The sequence below is a fragment of the Nycticebus coucang genome, chromosome 1, assembly GCF_027406575.1.
Source record: "Nycticebus coucang isolate mNycCou1 chromosome 1, mNycCou1.pri, whole genome shotgun sequence".
NCBI classification, from domain to species: domain Eukaryota; kingdom Metazoa; phylum Chordata; class Mammalia; order Primates; family Lorisidae; genus Nycticebus; species Nycticebus coucang.
This window is the reverse complement of record NC_069780.1, coordinates 162,268,349-162,288,686: the sequence shown is the minus strand read 5'-3', so window position 1 is coordinate 162,288,686 and position 20,338 is coordinate 162,268,349. Positions and strand designations below refer to the sequence as shown.

The 20,338-nt window shown below is 35.3% G+C and overlaps 1 protein-coding gene across 2 annotated transcripts in view; it reads right to left on the bottom strand.

The window, feature by feature from the left end:
• Window positions 1–235: 235 nt before the first annotated feature.
• The window catches only part of PRKAA1 (protein kinase AMP-activated catalytic subunit alpha 1), a 43,810-nt gene continuing 23,707 nt past the window's right edge, over window positions 236–20,338 (bottom strand). For both annotated transcript variants that reach the window (XM_053591690.1, XM_053591697.1), the window contains 8 exons: window positions 19,084–19,225; window positions 17,404–17,497; window positions 13,125–13,269; window positions 10,841–10,928; window positions 8,063–8,287; window positions 5,185–5,671; window positions 4,967–5,093; window positions 236–3,203 (listed from right to left, as the gene is read on the bottom strand). In XM_053591690.1, coding sequence (XP_053447665.1) covers window positions 2,959–3,203; window positions 4,967–5,093; window positions 5,185–5,671; window positions 8,063–8,287; window positions 10,841–10,928; window positions 13,125–13,269; window positions 17,404–17,497; window positions 19,084–19,225 — 1,553 coding nt within the window. In that variant the 3' untranslated portion in view covers window positions 236–2,958. The remainder of the gene's footprint in view (window positions 3,204–4,966; window positions 5,094–5,184; window positions 5,672–8,062; window positions 8,288–10,840; window positions 10,929–13,124; window positions 13,270–17,403; window positions 17,498–19,083; window positions 19,226–20,338) is intronic.

Below are 20,338 nucleotides of genomic sequence, written 5' to 3'. Positions count from 1 at the left end.
TTAAGGGAAAAAAACATGTAGACAACAGACATTTTTCATTCATTCCAAAGATGCCTGCTGGAATACAGATGCATGGAGCTCTACATCTGGCCACAGGCCACACCAAGCATTAATTCAGGGTGAACAGTTTCACTACAAGATCAAAAAGGTACTATCGGGCAGGGAGAACAAGAGTTTGTATAAAATCATCTAAAACTATGAAAAACTATAAAAGCCTATCAAGAAAAAAAATAAAGTAAAAGCCAAACAGTTTATTTCAGTGAAATCATTTTAAATTAGATATGATATATTAAGCTCCCATATGCCCCAATCTAGTAGAAAAGTTCCTCTCAGTGAGAAATCAATTATTTTAATGGAAAAATTTTTACATATCAGTAAAATCCATTATATTTAAAACTATGTATACAGTACATTTCTGGCAAAAACCTTATACATCTTTCGGTTGTCAAGACAAAGTAAAAATGTGGTTGCATAAAATCACAAAAAAATATAAATTGCTGAAAAGATAATAAAAAAAGATTAAAAATCATTTGCATCGACTCCCTTTACATCTTCAGTATTGGTAAGAATTTGCTAACCACAATAAATTCATGAAACTCCTGTCATAACCTTGATGCATTTAACCAAAAGTTATCATTTCAAATATTCTAGCTTAAAATATGTGCATTTATCATACTATTTGTACAAGTGCAATATTTAAATATTTTCAAAATAAAACCCAGTAACTAAAGGAATCACAATAACTTACAAAAGAAGTTTACAAAATTAACAATTTTTAGAGGGTCCTATTCAATTGGTTCCTCCTTTTCTTCTCCCCTCCCCACAACAGCTTATAGAGACATTACTTAATTCTATTCACAAATCTATAACTTTAAAAATACAGTCTTCTGTTCTTAACATCAGGAATATAATGCTGCATTTAGAGAATTAAGTGAAAGCAATATCCCCCAAACAAAGGGGAACAAACAAGTTATTATATAAATACAGGTTTTGAACACATATTTAAACATAATTTCTATTACTTTGTACAGTTTCCAAATTCAAAGTTGAATAGCACAAGCCTGGACAAAAAGAAACAAGATTTTTCAGTTTGAATTCAGTGCATGATTCTGTACGTGCTGGAGTCAAATCTACGACTAGAGTAATCATTCATACAAGCCACTGGACATTTGAGTGCATTGTATGGTTACATAGATGCTCGCTGTATTTGCCAAAAACAAAAACAATCCTAAAATACATACAATGATTCTTAAAATAGGAAAAAAAAAAAAACAACACCGTTGAAGTGGGAAAAATGACTAATACAAAAAATCAGTATCATGAATATAAGGCAAATATAAGTGGTACAATATTTTGTATTAATACATACATGATACCAGTTTTATCTGAGGTGACTTTAAATTTCATTTACATTTAATATGTAATACTAGGAGTATGAAAAAGAAAATATAAATGTAAATCTTAGGAATATTAAACATTTTTATACAATTTCCATAATGCTAATTTTCAGGAAAGTAATTAAAACCCAAAGCAAATGTGACCAACTGGAAGAACTGATTTGTTCCACATTTTATCAAAATAATAATAGTGTTATATCTGAGTAAAGCGATATAACCAAATGCAACATATAAACTTTAATTGGATCCTGGTTTAAAATAACCAGCTATAAAAATAATTTGGAAGACAACTGAGGAAATTTAAATATGGGCTAAGTATTAGATGATATTAGGAAATTATTAATTTTATATTGTTATGTTTTTTTAGAAGGATACCATTTTTTAAATTTTTTAATTTTTTTTAACCACGTACAATTGCTTTAGAGAATGTCGTAATTTTTAGTAAATGCTTAAAGTATTTAAGGGGGCAAATATATCTGTACCACCCAAATGATTCGTGAAAAAAGCATAGATGTACACGTTCACACACACATATGCATATCTGTATCTTTATACATATATATCATGGAGGAATAGATCAAATAAATATGGCAAAACACTAAAATTGTTGAATCTAAATGATAGATACACATGTGATCACCCTATAATATTTCAATTTTTCTGATTTTAAAAGTGTTCCTAATAAAATTTGGAGGAAAAGTCATATCCAAGCATTTAGAGTTTGTAAAAGATATTCTTTCTATGCACTGAATCCAATTTTACAATCATGTAATTAAATGACTAGAAATTTTTAGGTATACTTAATACTGACTGATAAGATAAGCAAAAGAATTTGTGAAATTGGCAAAAACATGATTTATTTATAGTATATGTAACTCAGTTTATATAACAAAAAGAATACTTTATGTACAAAATATAATGGGAAAATTATAAGATTAAACTTAGTGCTAGAGTATCTGAATATATAAATTCTGTGTGTTTTTTGGACTTATGAAGCTAAAGAAAAAATTTGAATTGGGTCTAATACTTGACATGACTTACCATACACTGTAGAATTTTAAGAGGGAAATATGGAAGAAGTTATCCAGAGTTACTACTATTAGAAGATACTAGCTATCTAAGAAGGTAAGGAGTCCAGGACACAAAATCACCTATAAAGGTCTCTGGGATTTCTAGGCAAATTATTTATTGAATAAATTTATGAAGTAAATATATAACATATCAACATGTAATAATACATGAAGGCCTTTATGGTAAATTAATATTCTCAAAGCCCCTGTGTACACTAAATATAAAATACCCCCAAATCAAGTGAGCCTGAGAGACCTACAATCCATTGTGTATATTATGCTCTCTGCCTACTGAACAAAAACAAAATGATCTTAATTCATTTCTGCACATTAAGCTTTTAATATTAATCAAGTCCCAATCCCTGTGCAAATTGCATTCCAAAGGCCAATCCTTAGTTATAATTCTGTATAACTTGATTACAAATGGAAGCATTTGGCTATGACTTAGTATGCATGCTTATTGCTGTCAAAAAATAAGCAAAGTTTTAGGTTTACTGTGCAAGAATTTTAATTAGATTCGCACACATCTCAAAAAATTCTATCGTGTGACTTCCAGGTCTTGGAGTTAAATCAATAGGAGAAGAGTCAAGTGAGGTCACAGATGAGGTAAGAGAAACTTCTGAGGATTTTCCTTGAGCCTCAGCATCTGAATCATTCCTTTGGCAAGATCGATAGTTGCTAACTGATCCCGATCTCTGTGGAGTAGCAGTCCCTGATTTGGCTTCTGTAATTTCATCTAGGTAAAAAGAATTTCAATTTATTATAACCTATAACTTCCCCTCCCCCCAATTTTTGTAACAGTATTGAATTTGCTTCTTTAAGTGAGTCTAGTGTCAGCTATCAAGAGCATTATTATTTTAAATAAAAAGAGAAGCAATGAACCAGTATTTATTGTTTTTGCTGTTTTTGGCTGGGGCTGGGGCTGGGTTTGAACCCACCACCTCTGGTATATGGGGCCAGCACCCTATTCCTTTGAGCCACAGGCGCCGCTCAATCCACTCTCCTTTTTATATTCAGTGTGTACTCCCGTGATGGCTGATCAAGATTGGGTATAGAATGTACCCCATGATCATATCAATGTACACAGCTATGATTTAATAAAAAAAAAAAAGAAAAAAAAAGAATGTAGCGACTCATCAATCACAATCTAAGATTAAGAGCCCAGTAAACTAATAGCCTAGAGCTTAATAAACATCATTATCTAGCAACAAAAATTAATTACCCTACATTAAAATCATAAAACCAACACACTTGACATTTGGAAGGTATCCTGGAAATCATCTTATCCAACCTTTCATTTTATTGATAAGAGAACAAACCTAGAGAAGTGATTTGTCCAAGGTAACAAATGAACAGAAAGTAAGTCTAGAACTCAACTCTCCTACCTCTCAACTCAGTGTTTTTCATTCTCCACTTTCTCTTCATTTTTCATTTAAGATGCCATAGAAGAAGGGCCGGCATAGTGGCTCACACTATGGAAGGCTGAAGGGGGTGGACTGCTTCAGCTCAGGAGTTAGAGATTAGCCTGAGCAACAGCAAGACCTCATCTCTAAAAATAACTAGGCATTGTGGCAGTGCCTGTAGCCCCAGCTACAGGAGGCTAAGACAAGAAGATCACTTGAGACTTTGAGGTTGCTGTAAGTATGAGATCACAGCACAGAGGCAGGAAAGTAAGACTCTATCTCAAAAAAAAAAAAAAAATCCCATAAAAGCAACAATTCCAATGAAAAAAATTTATTTAAATCTAAAGTTGGGAATACAATACAAAAAAAACAATAAACAATCATTCACCTGGTAAACGCAGATGTTAATAAATCCAAAGTTGCAAATTTTATCCAAATACAATGAGAAAACTAAAGATCATTTCATAGCTCAGACTGCATTAGTATATGTTAACAGATATGTACTGTCTGGATATAAAGATAACCAGTCAAATAAGGTTGGCCAGCATATCATGGCTCAAATCTGTGTCTTTCTGATACCAGGTAAGTACTACTTTGAGTTTAAAAAGCAAAAAATTCCAAGGTGAGCCTCATATTTATGCAATCTTCCATAAACAAAGATAATACCATATCTTAATGCAATTAATTTGGCCAGCAAAGAATTGCCATAACCTTATACTTAATTTTAAAACCCTTAATAATAAGTAAAAGCTTACAGAAAAGTTAGTATTTATTTCTAAAGAAAACATTTTATCTAACCAAAGTAAACCACACCTAAAAAAAAAATGTAGAAAACCATCACTTTAGGATCAGACAGCATCTGGCTTTGGGGATTTTACCAGATAATAATCTTCAAAGGACAAAATCATATTAGACTATAAGACTAACACAATTCACAAATAATATCATGCAGGCACACAAAGTCACATTTTATATTCCTTTGCTATTGAATTATTAGGAACAAGTCAAGAAGCCTCAAAAGAATCAAAGACTAAAAAACCAAGTTAGGGAACAAAGTCTAATATATCACATACATGGTTCTGTGGGATGTACATACCATCAATACTACGGAAATCCAGTAAGTAAGTTCTGCTATCCACTTGATATAACTGTAGACTCATTTTGGAGTATGTGCTTGTCACAGGATTCTTCCTTCGCACACGCAAATAATATGGGTTTACAACCTAATGTATGGCATGGAAAAAAAACAGTCAAAAGCAATTCTTCTATAAAATACAGACTACAGGTTTGCCCAATATTTTCTTTCTTTCTTACCTTCCACTCATAATCCAATTGTTTAATTGCTCTGCATACTTCTGCCATGATATCATTTGGTCGACTTTGACTTCTAATTCCTAAATGCCATTTTGCTTTCCGTACGCCTTGGTGTTTTGATTTCTGTGGATTTAATTCATCAAGGGTATGGCGTGCCCTTGGTGTTTCAGCAACCAAGAATGGTACTCTTTCAGGATGGGGCCGAGTCAGATGGTGATCATCAAGAAAAGAATCAGGTGGGCTCGTCGCCAAGTAGAAATCTTTGGCTTCATTCATTATTCTCCTGTTATCAATTATGAGATGGTAGGCAACTGCCAAAGGGTCCTGGTGATTCCTATTATAAAGGCAGCTGAGGACCTCTTCCTCTGAACACTCAAATTTTTCACATACTTCTTTTAAGGCTTCATCATCAATCATGGTTGAACTATATGATGGATCCTCAGGAAAGAGATATTTTGGAAGGTCCTGTTTAAACCATTCATGTTCCCTGAGAGAAAATGGCAGGATCAAGAGGATTCTGAGTAGATTCTGAGACTGAAAGTAACAGCTGGGGAATTTTGAACATGAATTCATTTATACTCATACCCATACTGTATTAGCATTTTCTATACTGAAATCATCTTTTTCTAGCTCACACTTTATTGTCTATATCAAAAGAAATGCACTAGTCACCACTGACTTTATGAATTGATGTAGCAGTGGAAAAGAAATATCTACACTTGTAAAGTTTTAGAAAGAATAATAAACAATGAATAAAACGACTCATTTCCAGCTGAGAGACAGAACATATTATGTAACTTCATTTTCATACTGTTTTGATACAATGTGTAACAACAAAAGTAGTAGACATCTACCATTCCATGAGTCCTTACTGTGAGCTAAGTTTTATGTTATCACTTCATATACATTATCTTCCCTCACCCTCAAAACAATTCTATGAAGACAGTACTATCCCTTTGTTCTAAATGAAAGAACTGAGGTTTAAACAGACAAAGGAACTTGCTCAAGGCCACGAAGACAGTTAAGTGGCAGAACCAGGATTGCTCCCCAGTTCTCTGTGACTCAAAAGGCCGTGCTCTAAATGATTTCCTATTCCAATCCCTTAGTCTCACAGAAAAGGATATGTTTTACCTAAATTATATCAAAAACTATGCTAGAACTAAAAAGAAAAAAAATCAAGAGAGGAAAATACCCAAAAGAACAATGGTTATCGTCCAGTGATGAGATTAAAGATTATTTTTTATTGTCTTCTCTGTTATTTTTTTTTTAGGGGGGGTATTTTTCTAAGTCTTTTTTAAATTGTCATACATTGCATCTTAATTAGAAAAAAATATGTAGGATACAAGCAAAAACATTTCTACCTTAGTTTTTTTTGTTTTTTTTTTTTTTTTTGAGACACAGTCTACATCACCCTCAGTACAGTGCCATGGCATCACAGCTCACAGCAACCTCAAACTCTTGGGCTTAAGCGATTCTCTTGCCTCAGCCTCCTGAGTAGCTGAGACTACAGATGCCTGCCACAATGACCGGCTATTTTTGTTGCAGTTTAGCTGTCCTTTGGTGTATGTGGCCGGCGCCATAACTACCATGCTATGGGCACCAAGCCTCCTTTAGATATTTTAAAATATAAATTTTAGAGAATGATCTGTCCTTTCCCTCTGGTGATAGAATTTATACCCTGCCTTTCATGGTCTCTTTTTCGGCTAAAGCAGATGGAGTAAATGGAAAGTAATCAAGGTATAAGTTCCACATATAATCTTTCCTTCTTCATTACCTTACTGCTTTCTTATTTACTATTCCTGGATCCATATCTGATTTCATTTCTCCCTTTCCCTGAGCCAAGAGAAATGTGCAGTCCAGCCATTAGCAAACCAAAAGAGAAAGGTCCATAGGGGGGAAAAAAGGAACAAAATGATGGAAGCAGCAGCAAAGTTTGCAGTAAATTTTTTTAAGTCTTCATCAGAAATGGCTTACTCAAGTTCAAAAAGATTTGTTGTCGTCACTGGTGCCTTATTTAAACTGTTAGATTGAGCCATATGAAACTGGTAATACTAACTTACCAAAACAGCAATGTCATAATGTGATTCGATATATACTACCAGGGAAAAACATGTCACTGATTAAATAAAAACTTCCTCCTTTCTTGAGATTAAAAAATATATAATAATTCATGAGATTTAAAACTCAAATAGCAACAATTTATTACTAAAAAGTATTTAATCCTAGAGCAGCGCCGGTGGCTCAAAGGAGTAGGGCGCCAGCGGCGGGTTCAAACCCAGCCCCGACCAAAAACTGCAAAAAAAAAGGTATTTAATCCTAATGCAAAAACATTAAAATCAAATATGAAGCATACTACAGAAGCATACTATGAAAGCTATTAAAATGTCGTTATAAAGCAGTGGCACACCTCTTGGGGGCAGGACACAATTAGAAGGGGGATTTTATCTAACAAATGCAATCAGTGCAACCTAATTATTTGTACCCTCAATGAATCCCAAACAAAACAAATAATAATAAAAAAACAAAACAAAAAAAGTCATTATAAAGAAGCACTACAAAATTTCATTAACACTCCACTTGGGTCCTTTTTACTTCTCATTAGCTTTTTAAAATTTCAAAAGTAATATAATGCTCACTGTAACAGTCTCAAAACAAAAATCCCTAAGTAAAAAGTGAATGCCTTTCTTCCTACCAATCTTACTTTTCTAAATAACCAGTTTAGTGTGTATGTTTAATACCAAAATAAAATAAATATGTCTGTATACTGTATTATTTTCATGTAACATTTACACTATATATTCAATTCCGCAACTTTTTCTTTCACTCAACTTATATCATAGATATTACAGCTCTAATAATTTCCAAATGGCTTTATTACCGGATGTCTTTGATTGTGGCCCTCTTCATGGGATCCACCTGCAGCATGTGTTTCAGAAGGCTAATCACAGAGGGATTTAAATACTGAGGGGTATAAAAGATCCCATCACAAATCTTCTTAAAAAGAGTTGGCACATGATCATCATCAAATGGAAGGGTTCCACATAATAAAGCGTAGAGAATAACCCCACTGCTCCATATATCCACCTCTGGGCCTGCATATAACCTGTAACAGAAAATACCAACAGAATTAAATGATTATTTGTAACTTAAAAGTAATCAATTAATCAAAAATTTCAAATATATATACCCTGTTTCCCCGAAAATAAGACATCCTCCGAAAATAAGACCTACTTACAGGAAAGATAAGACGTCCCCTGAAAATAAGACCTAGCGCATCTTTAGGAGCACACCTTAAAATAAGACACTGTCTTATTTTCGGGGAAACAGGGTATATTTCATAAAGAATTAGTAATTAGAAGACGGTGTTCACAGCCACTGTTGCACGCTACATAAAGATCTTATTTCCATCAGTATTACCTTTGAAAACCAAAGTCAAGAAATTTTATAAATTATTGACCAAGGCTAAAATCCTATTTTTACTACTTTAAGACCCTGAAAACATCCAAACAACAGGGCTAAACCTTGAACAAACACATCACTACTGAACTTGAGGAGAGATTAAATGATCTTTCCTCAGTTGAGAATGTTCCCTAATGATGGACTCTGTACCAACTATCTCCAGGAACCCAAGACCCCTTCCAGAGGGGTGTCGCACCTTTTTTCTTCTCTGCTGCACATTGGAAGAAGAAGAGTTGTCTTGGGCTACACATTAAATGCACAAACACTAATGAAAGCTGATTAGCAGAAAAAGAAAAGATCTGTGCATAATTTTCCTGATATCCGACAGCACAGATAAGCAAAAAATTACCACATAATCTGCATGTGGTATGTGGGCTGCAGGTACACCCCAAAAGGTAAAAGGAGCCTGAGGCTGTGGAAGAAAGCCAAAATTACTGGTTCACAGAAGATTTAAAATACGGTTTGCAGTATATTGTAGCCAACTGCATTAACTAGCTACAGACTAGTGAGATCTCCTGTTGAAAATATGGCTTCAGGAAAAGGATCTCTTTAAACTATTATTGAACTGATCAATAAATACTCTTTTAAAAGCAAAAGTTCCCATTCATCTAGATCTTAAAGAAACACCTTATCTAAACTTAGAAAACGAAATTTTAGTAATACATGCATAATTGCTACACATTTCTTTTTATTTATTTAACAATGCCCACAGTATCCATGTCCTGAATTTTCTTCCCAAAAGAATTAAGATAGACAATATAAATGAAATACTAATTTTAAAAAGAATTTTAGACATTAAGTTAACATAAAAAGACAATGATGAAACTTAACAAATCTACGATTGGGTACTCCTGACTTATTCATAGCCATTATCTTACAAATCTCATTTCTTTTAGCAGTCTAAGAAAGCAAGCTTAAGAAAATGGAAAATATTGGTGGAGCCTATGGCTCAGTGAGTAGGGCGCCGGCCCCATTTACCAACGGTGGCAAGTTTGAACCCGGTCCCAGCCAAACTGCAACAACAAAAAAATAGCCAGGCATTGTGGCGGGCGCCTGTAGTCCCAGCTACTTGGGAGGCTGAGGCAAGAGAACCGCCTAAGCCCAAGAGCTGGAGGTTGCTGTGAGCTGTGATGCCACAACACTCTACCAAGGGCAACAAAGTGAAACTCTGTCTCTTTAAATTAAAAAAAAAAGGGCAGCGCCTGTGGCTCAGTCAGTAAGGCGCTGGCCCCATATACCAAGGGTGGGGCGGGTTCACACCCGGCCCCAACTGAACTGCAACCAAAAAATAGCTGGGCGTTGTGGCGGGCGCCTGTAGTCCCAGGTACTCGGGAGGCTGAGGCAAGAGGATCGCTTAAGCCCAGGAGTTGGAGGTTGCTGTGAGCTGTGTGATGCCATGGCACTCTACCGAGGGCCATAAAGTGAGACTCTGTCTCTACAAAAAGAAAAAAAAAAGAAAATACTATAATATTTCTGTATTCTGAGTTAATCAGGATGTAAAATATTCAAAGAAACATGATTTAATTGAAAAGTTATTAAAAGTTCATTATAAAAGCTAATAAACTTTTCTATTTTCAATTTCAGTGGTATAGAAACAATAGAGTTACTTTATAAAAAATTAAATTCTTCTGTTTTCTAATCTATTCAAAAAGCTGCACCATACAAGTATCTTCATGTTCTCCTTGTAGTGGTTAGTAAACTGAGAGGTTAGAATTCTTATAGTATTACAGCCCTTAAAAGATTTAAAGACTGAAGTTTCAACATAAGTGAAGTATAACCTGATGCTAATACAAAAAGCCATGTATGTAAAAATAAATAAATAAATAAAGCTACACATTACATATTTAATTCTTTAAGTAAACAGCCAATTCTACTAGATATTTCTGTACTAATCAAATTTTCAGTGTCTTACCCACCTTTAAAACTCACTAGTTTTAAATCTTCAATTTCTTCCAGCAGAAAAAAAATTAAAATTACTCTCTTCTAACTACTTTAACAAAATGTTGCAAACCAACATTGTCCTTACCCTACTCACTTGTAATGCTTTATTCTTAGAACATGTTTCAATAAGAAAAAAATAAGCTTTATTATACTTCTTTCCAGTCACTAGAATTAAATACGACAATAGAGATTAACAGAACCTAGGAGAAAAACACAATTATAGACATTCTGGGAGCAGAAGGGTATCAAATACTACCTTCCTGAAATTACTTCTGGTGCAGCATAGTTGGGTGACCCACAACTTGTTCTTAAAAATTCACCATCTGACATCATGTTTGAAAGACCTGAAAGTACAAAAATCAGCTACTCAAGATTTCCCAAGGACAAAATGAAAACAAAACCCCATTAAACATTAAAACTGATTTTGCATGAAAGTGATAAATCATCATTTTGTTCTTTACTTCAACAAAATCCTATATAGTCTTTACATTCTGAAATACTGTCATCATGCTCTAAAATATGTAATCTGTTTCAACATGTGCATTCAGTGCATTGTTGAATTTTTAATGAGTATACATTAAACCACTGCTTACTAGAATCAACTTAGCATATTTAAATTTTATTGATACATAAATTGCTAGGAGAAAATCACCTACAAGTGATAAACAAAAGGATTTCTATTAACCCTGTTCAGATTGTTTAAAAAAAAATAAGATCCCTCCCAATTGTACTCCAAAAAGAAACTTTTGCTTCCTCAGAAACACACTCTGTAATAATTATCACAATTGAGGAATAAGGAATTCAAATAATTTAAGTCAGTTACAAAACAAAAACCAAACCAAAACAATACAACAACAACAACAACTAAATCCAGTTCAGATTTGGCTGGCACTGTTCAGTGAATCTCTAGATTTATGTATTTTTTATGGATGGGATCACCCTCTTGTCATCCAGGCTGAAGTACACGGAAAGACCATGGCTCACTGCAGCCTCATACTCTAGGTTTAAGCAATTGTCCTGCTTCAGCCTCCTGAGTAGCTGGCATGACAGGCACAAGTCACCTTGCTTAATTTTTTTACTTCTACTTTTTCAGAGACAGGATCTCACTATGTTACTCAGGCTGGTCTCAAACTCCTAGCTGTAAGCAATCCTCCTGCCTCAGCTTCCAATGTCACTGTGATTACAGATGTGAGCCACTATACCTGGCATTACAGATTTAAATGTATATATCCACACACATATAAATATAAATATGTATGTATATTTCTTCATTCAAAACTGAGGAAAAGGCCAGGCATGCTGGCTCATGCCTGTAATCCTAGCACTCTGGGAAGCTAGGCAGGTGGATTGCCCTGAGCTCACAGGTTTGAGACCAGCGTGAGCAAGAGCGATACCCTGTCTCTAAAAAAAATTGCTGGGTGTGATGCCAGGCACCTGTAGTCCCAGCAGCTGGGGAGGCTGAGGCAAGAGAATCGCTTGAGCCCAAGAGTTGGAGGTTGCTGTGAGCTGTGACAGCACAGCACTCCACTGAGGGTAACATAGTGAGACTCTGTCTCAAAAAAAAAGAAAAAACCCGAGGAAAGTAATTACAAGAATTTCCTCTCTTTTTAAAATTTTTTAGTTTTTCTTTCTAGCCTGCCATTATAAAGGGAGGGAATCTCCTCTCAACTGAACTATAATCAACTCAAATAAAAGAGTTGCAGAGATTCACTCTTAGATTTAATTATGTCAGTGGCAAGTCATATGGAAAAATAGAAAAACAAATTCATTTTTATTATTTTTTAAAATGTTTATTAAGATCTTTAGCATAAAAGGTAGATTTTTTTTTTTTTTTTTTGAGACACAGAGTCTCAGCTGTCCCCCTGGGTAGAATGGCATGGTATCATAGCTCACAGCAACCTCAAAATCTTGGGTTTAAGTGATTCTCTTGCCTCAGCCTCCCACGTAGCTGGGAATACAGGTGCAGGCTACAACGCCCGGCTATTTTTTTTTGTTGTAGTTGTCGTCGTTGTTTTAGCTGGCCCAGGCCAGGTTAGAACCCGCTACCCTCAGTATATATAGCCGGCGCCCTACCCACTGAGATATGGGCACTGCCCAATAAATTCATTTTTAACAATGAAAATAATGTACCTCAAGCTGAAACTATGACTTTTTATCATTTAAAATATTTATTGTAAATAATTTTGCTTAGGTAGTTCACCTGGCTTTCAAAGTTTTGGATAATTCCATCCTCCTCATTTTCCATTTTTTGTTATACATTACCAAAAAAAGAACATACTAGAAACAAGGTTCCTAGCTTCTCATTTCAAATGATCTCACTAACGCTGCCCACTTTAACTGGAATTGTTTACCAGCTATCGTAAGAATCAATTTTAAATACCTAAGCTAAGAAGAGAATTCCTTAGCTTTTCTCTTTTTTGTATGTTCATAGACAGAAGGTGAGGGTACTCTGTGACAATCTATTATTCAAAAGTTACCTGAAGAATGCTACTTATGTTGTTAGACATAATAAACATACCAAAGTAAAAAAATATCCTTACCAAAATCAGCTATCTTTGCATTCATGTGTGCATCAAGCAGGACATTTTCAGGTTTCAAATCTCTATGGACCACCATATGCCTGTGACAATAATCTACACCAGAAAGGATTTGTTGGAACAGACGTCGACTTTCTTTTTCATCCAGCTAAGAAAAGCAGAGAGGCATCTTAAAGGAGTGTCTTTCAAAATAAATTCTTCTACGTAAAATTCTCCCATCTATAAACTGCAAAATGCACAAAACCTTCCAAATGAACTTCATTCATGAGATATGTTTGACATGGAAAGAGTTACATGCAACACAAAACAGAAATGCTAAGCAGGTCCTGGAAACCAGATTAGTAACTCAGTTTTCTAATCATATCATATGCATATGACTACACTGTATGAGCGGCCTTCTTTTACATGTCCTAAGCTATTTCAAATGGTTTCAATTTCTACTTGAAACCAGGCATGTTTTCTCCTATGAACTAACAATGTTTAATCTTTCATTCTTTTAAAAAATGTTTAGATCCTAGGGTCAGCGTCCCTAGCACAGTGATTATGGCACCGGCCATATGCACTGAGGCTGGCGGGTTCAAACCCCACCCAGGCCAGCTAAACAACAATGACAACTGCAATAAAAAAATAGCCAGGTATTGTGGCAGGCGCCTGTAGTCCCAGCTACTTGGGAGGCTGAGGCAAGAGAATCGCTTAAGCCCAAAAGTTTGAGGTTGCTGTGAGCTGTGACTCCAGAGCACTCTACCCAGGGTGACATACTGAGACCAATCTCAAAAAAAAGAAAACAATAAATAAAAAAGATGCTAATTTAGTTGACAAAAATATATAGATAAAATGTTAAGGAGTGATAGTGCTTTATTTATTTATTTATTTGAAAAAGAGTCTTAGTCTGTCACCCTGAGTAGAGTGCCAGGGTGTCATAGCTCATAGTAACCTCAAACTGCTGGGTCAAGAGATTCTCTTGCCTCAGCCTCCTGAGTAGTGGAGACTACAGGAGACCAGCACACCTGGCTAGTTTTTCTTTCTTTTTTTTTTTTTAATAGAGATGGGGTCTCACTCTTGCTCAGGCTGGTCTTGAACTACTGAGCTCAAGCAATCCACCCACCTCAGCCTTCCAGCACCGTGGTTATGGCACCGTCCACATGCACTGAGGCTGGCGGGTTCAGACCCCACCCAGGCCAGCTAAACAACAATGCTTCCAGAGTGCTAGGATTACAGGTGTTTTCAAGAAAAATAAAGCAAAACATGAGTATAGAGAGTGATGTTGGGTAGGGGATATTATCTTAGACTATGAGAAAGTAACATTTAAACACTGTTCATGAACTAGCAAGCAACCATGTTGTTATATGTCCTGAAATAGAGTATGTTTTCATTTTCAAAAGAAGAAACTTTAATTCATTTTATAAAATGTGAAAGCACTCATCTTTAGTATGTTTACTAAAAAAAAAAATATTTTAAAAATAGAACCTACATTTTTAAAAATATTTTTTAAAAACTTCTCTATCCATATTTTATTTTATGATGTTTTCTAACTTAAGTGATAACCATTATGTGGACATGCCAGTTTCCAGGAAATTATATTTAATAAATAAGCTATTAATCCTCTATGCAAAAGACTCTTATATGCAATTCTCTAATACAAGTCATGAATTAACATTCTAAAAGCACAGTTCCACACATTAAATGACATGGATAACCTGGAATAAAAGACTAACTAGTTATTTCTTTTTAAAGAAAAATTAAAACTGTTACAATACTATGAGCTACCCTTCCTCTAGAAAAAAATACTAATTCTTTAGCAATCTGACACTTTTGTATTTAGAAAAAAATTAGGTTCATGGTGGGGGAAAAGACTATCTGTTCAAAATATGAAAGAATAGGAGACAACTTAGATGGTTAAACAAAATATAAGCGGTAAAGTAGGCTATAAAAATGAAAATTATACTATGTTCATAACAAATACAGTACAAAGGATGAAGCAGGGCATATCTATAAAGGATGATTACAGAAAAGTCAAAGCATATTTCCAATTAAACATGGTAGATTGAATCTTTTGTCTTCAAGCTTTGAAATATCACTAAAATGATACCAGTAATAAAAGAGGCATATAAAGACAAAAAGAACAAGAAAAGAGACAGCAGTAATCGAGGAGCCACCAAGCTGGACAGTGGATGACCAACGGTAAAGACTAAGCCAACAAGAGAAATCTGAAACCGAAGGAAACCAGTACAACATTGTACACTTATCTGCACACAGAACCCTGGAATGGCTTGGAAACTGGAACCTCTGGGAACTGCTACAGGAAAAAGTGAGAAGTGGGCTGGAAACAGGACAGATGGTTGAAGTAAGGAGCTTTTAAATTCACCCTTACTGGGGAATTAGACCTACCTACAGCTTATAAGGTCAAACCAACTCTGTTCTCAAGGACACCAAAGCAAGGATCATGAGAAAAACATGGAGATTAAGTGAAAGTCAACATACTAACTAATGAGACTTGCAGCCCTTTCCCCGACTCAGTTCCTGGAGCAATGGATGCTAAGCTAAATGTCTTCAAGGAAATTGGAAGATTTCTTCTTCTGGAATGAATATCTGATCTAAGAAAACATATTTGTTATTACTGGCATTTGGTGTACCTGTACCCCCCCCCCAAGAGGAACAAGTTCCTACTTATTCAACCAAGTTCCTTCCTATTCAAGCCCACCAATCAATAAGTTCTACCCACATGAACTTGGTATTTAGTACCTCACTCTTAAATACAAGAATCATCAGAGATCAGAAGAAGGGAGATACTAGACTATGAGAAAGAAAAAGGGCCATGAACAAAAGACAAAGACAAATAAAATGAATAGAAAAAATGGAAGCTGAGAGCATGGAAAGTACATAAACAATATGGAACAGAAGAAAAATCTTTAAAAATTGGCATCCTTGGACAGAAAAGGTTATTACATCTATGGAGTAAAAAATTTGCTATTTAGAGAAAAGAAAATTTCAGCAAATAAGAAAGATCTTTGAAATAGAAAATATGGCAGCTGGAATTTTAATATTCAACAGGTAAAGCTACATACAGGTAAAACAAAATGACTAAGAAATAAAAACAAGAGAAAAGAGAAGAAAAAAGTATCAGTTCAATTTGCGCCTGTTTCCATTTTTCTAGGCAGTTTTTGTTGGTTTCTTTTGTTTTGTTTTTTTTGAGACAGACTCTCACTATGTCACTCTTTTTTTTTTGGTTTTCGGCCGGGGCTAGGTTTGAACCTGCCACCTCCGGCATATGGGACCGGCGCCCTACTCCTTGAGCCACAGGCGCCGCCCCTCACTATGTCACTCTTAGTAGAGTGCCATGACATCACAGCTCATAACAACCTCTAATTCTCGGGCTTAAGTGATTCTCTTGCCTCAGCCTCCTAAGTAGCTGGGACTACAGGTGCCCACCACAACACCCAGCAATTTTTTTGTTGCAGTTGTCATTGTTGTTTTAGCTGGCCCAGGCTGGGTTCGAACCAGCCAGTCTCGATGTATGTGGCTGGAGCCATAACCATTGTGTTACGAGTGCTGAGCCAATTTTTTTTGTGTGTGTGAAGACAAAGGAAATACCTCAAACAAAAGTGAACTACATTAAGAAATAGAAAAATAAAAATTAATTTGGTTAATGAGTTTGATTTTGTTGAATGAGTGAATAATATAAATAACTTAAAGATGAGAGTAAGAAAAACTATCTTCTCAGCGCTGGATCCAGCTCTTTCAGATAGGGGCTGGAAACTTGCAGCCCTTTCCCCCACTGTTCCTGGGTATGACATAAGGTATGGGAAGGGAGCCTTCTTCAGTTTTTGAATCTGTACCTTAAAGTGGTATTGAAAATGTCATCTAACGTTCCTTCCAGCTCTAAATTATTTATGTCTAATTCCTACCTCCTTTATGGAGCCTGTTCTTACTTAAGACTATATAAGATTTCTAAAGCCAAAACATGAATGCAATTTAAATGTGGCTTTAGTGGACTACCAAGGCCTAGACCTTTAATTATATGCTTCAAGATATATATTAAATGTATTTATATACCCCAAAAGCACAAAACTGAGGATTATGATTTCAGGGATCTCAATCCAATTCTGTCATTAATAAATCATGTGACCTTGGGCAAACATACAAATGGTGAGGTTCATTATGATATGACTAAGGGAAATGGTTATTAAACAGACATCTTAAAATTGCTCTCTAACATTTTGATGCTAGAAAGGGATAAAGGGGAGTTATAAAATACATACAGGATTAAATGAGAACAGCTTACCCTTCCATTTTTACAGATATAATCAAATAGCTCTCCTCCTGAGACATATTCCATCACCATGAAAATATCAGATGGTGTACTGATGACCTGGTACCTGGTGAGAGAAAACATTGTCTACCAATATTAAAACATGTATATTCATCCATTCAGTAAATATTTACTAAGCACTTGAAATATACCAGGTACTATGCTAGGAGCTAGGAAAACTACAGGATATAAAAATTGTCTGTTCCCATGGAGTTTATATTCTAGGAGCCAGGAAACAGACACCAATAAATAAGCAATATCACAGGTGGTAGAACATGCTCTGAAGAGAAATGATGCAAACCTACGGAAATCTTTTTATATACAGCACTCAAGGAAAGCTTCCATAAAGTAATATTTAAGCATAGGAGCCTAAGGAAGCCTGAAGGAAGACAGGAGCAAATTATGCCATCAGCTGGGAGGAAGGTGAACCAGGAAGGGGAAACAGCAAGTACACCAGGTACCCTGGTAGAAGCCTCCTTGGCAAGTTTAAGGAGGAGTAGGAAGATGAGAGCAAAGTAAGCTAGGAGAGAAACAGGACGTAGAGTCTAAGGTATAACCGCAGGCCAGAGGACCCAGAACTTTATAAACCATGATGAAGCTTCAGCTTTCACTCCAAGGAGGATGAAAAGCTATCGAAGGTTTTAAGTGGACTAGTCATGTGATCTGGTATATTAAAATGAGAACTATGGCAGCAATGTGGAGGACTAAATGAGGATGATAAAGGTGGAAGCAGGAAGTACTGCAGGAGTCCACAAGAGAGATGACCAGGCTGATGGCAACAGGATCAGATCCTAGACACATTTGAAAGGAAAAGATGGAATGGATGGTAGGAAGTAAGAGAAACAGGGAAGTTAAGGATGGTTCTTACGTTTTTACCCGAGATAACTGGCTATGAGCTGAAAAAGTGAAGACTGTGGGAAGAGCGGGTTTGGGAGAGTCAGAATAAAGAGTTCAGTTGGGCCGTATCTGAAATATCTGTGAACATCTAAATGGAGATTTAAAGTTAGCAATGGGTGTACAAGTCTGTAGTTCACAGAAAAGATTTCAAAGCAGGAGATGTATTATTTGGGTATCATTAGCATGTGGACAGTATTTAAGACCAAGGCACCTCAACAAATGACAAGAGATGTGAATGAAACAAATTTTGAGTTGGCCAGTTCAGGAGAAAATCCTACGTAACGTGTTAGACTGCATAATGAAGAGGGGGTGAGCAGTAAATAAGTGTCCTGTAGACCTTCAACTGGCAACTGTGAACAATTCGACGCTTATTGAAATACTAGATTCCTGAAATTTCGTTATTTATACTGTCAGATATAAGCAGGATGGGGGAGAATCTTTTCTATTGCACCGTCTCTACAGAGGGTAACTGATATCTTGTAGAAATTTAAAAGTCAACAGTATTTACTAGCAGATTTTTGTTGGTTTTACAGCAATAGGAGCACTAAACATCACATAACCAAAGGGTGTCTGTCCATAAGATGGAAAGAATGAGAAGGGTAACAGTTGATAAGCAGAAAGGCAAAACATAAACACAGGTGTAACTGACCTGAACGGGGTTAGATAAATACATGAACAGGAAGATCGTGAGATTAAGTAGGTTAAGAAAAACGATGAAAAGATGATCGGACCATATTTATTATAAACAGAACTTACAGTTTTATTATATGAGGATGCCTGAAAAGCTTGAGGTTCTGGATTTCTCTGCGGATTTTTCCTACCACATCAAGGCTTCGAATCTTCTGTCGATTGAGTATCTTCACAGCAACTTTATGCCCAGTCAATTCATGTTTACCAACTGTAGGAGAAATAATTTTTAAAAATTAGTGCCAAGCTTAGTAATATTTATATGTATTCTAAGAACAGTAATTTAAGCATTCTCAGAAAAAATACTTGAATAAATCTAAGTTCCTTTCTCTTCTACCCAACTTACTGCTGATAATGTCTACATATTCAAGAGTAATTAAGAGAATACATAAGAAATGGTAATAGTGGTTTCTTCCAGAAAGGAAGCTGGAAGAATAAGAAGAGAGAAAGTAAAAAGACTTTCTTTTTACTGTATACCTCTTTGTACTTTTAAATTCTTTTATTTTGTTTTTTATTTTTTAAGCTATCATCCCTATAAACTGAATTTTTTCTTTTGGTATACAGTTCTATTGATTTTAGCACATGTAGAAACTGATGTAACCACCATTATAATCAGATATAAAACAGTTCCACCATCCTAAAAAACTCCCTTGTGCTAAAGCTATATTTCCTCTACCAGTAATTCCTTGAAACTTTTAAATTTTGGTTCACGGGCATATGATTTCTACTTTTTCAAATAAAGTTAAAAATAAGAAAAACAGCCTGGGTACACAGTAAGACCACCATCTCTAAAATAATTAAATTAATAAATTAGCTGGGCATGGTGTAGTACCAGCTACGCAGGAGTCTGAGCCAGGAGAATTGCTTGAGTTCAGAAGGTGGAGGTTGCAATGAGCTATGACCACCACCACTGCACTCAAACCTGGGTAACAAAGAGAGGGCCTCCTTCTCAAAGTAAGTAGTTAGGTAGGTAGGTAGGTAAATAAGTAGACAGAAATTTATTTTTAGTAAGAAAAAAGACAGTTTATCTTTCATTTTGAATGCTATACCCAGTTAACAGGCCATAATCCCAAGAGACATTATCCCAAAAGCCTTAATCCAGAATGTTGAATTCTTGAAAGATCAAAATATCTCAAGTCCAAAACCCCAAAATTCATAATCCCCAAAGGTGAAAGTTCTGAAAATAAAATTCTGGGGAAAAAAAGCCATTTTAAAAATATTCTTTAAAAGACACTTATTTATACATTTTTAAAGGCAATTTATTTGAGAAACATAAAACACAACAGAATACTTCACAGGCCACTTTACACAATAAAACAGCAGT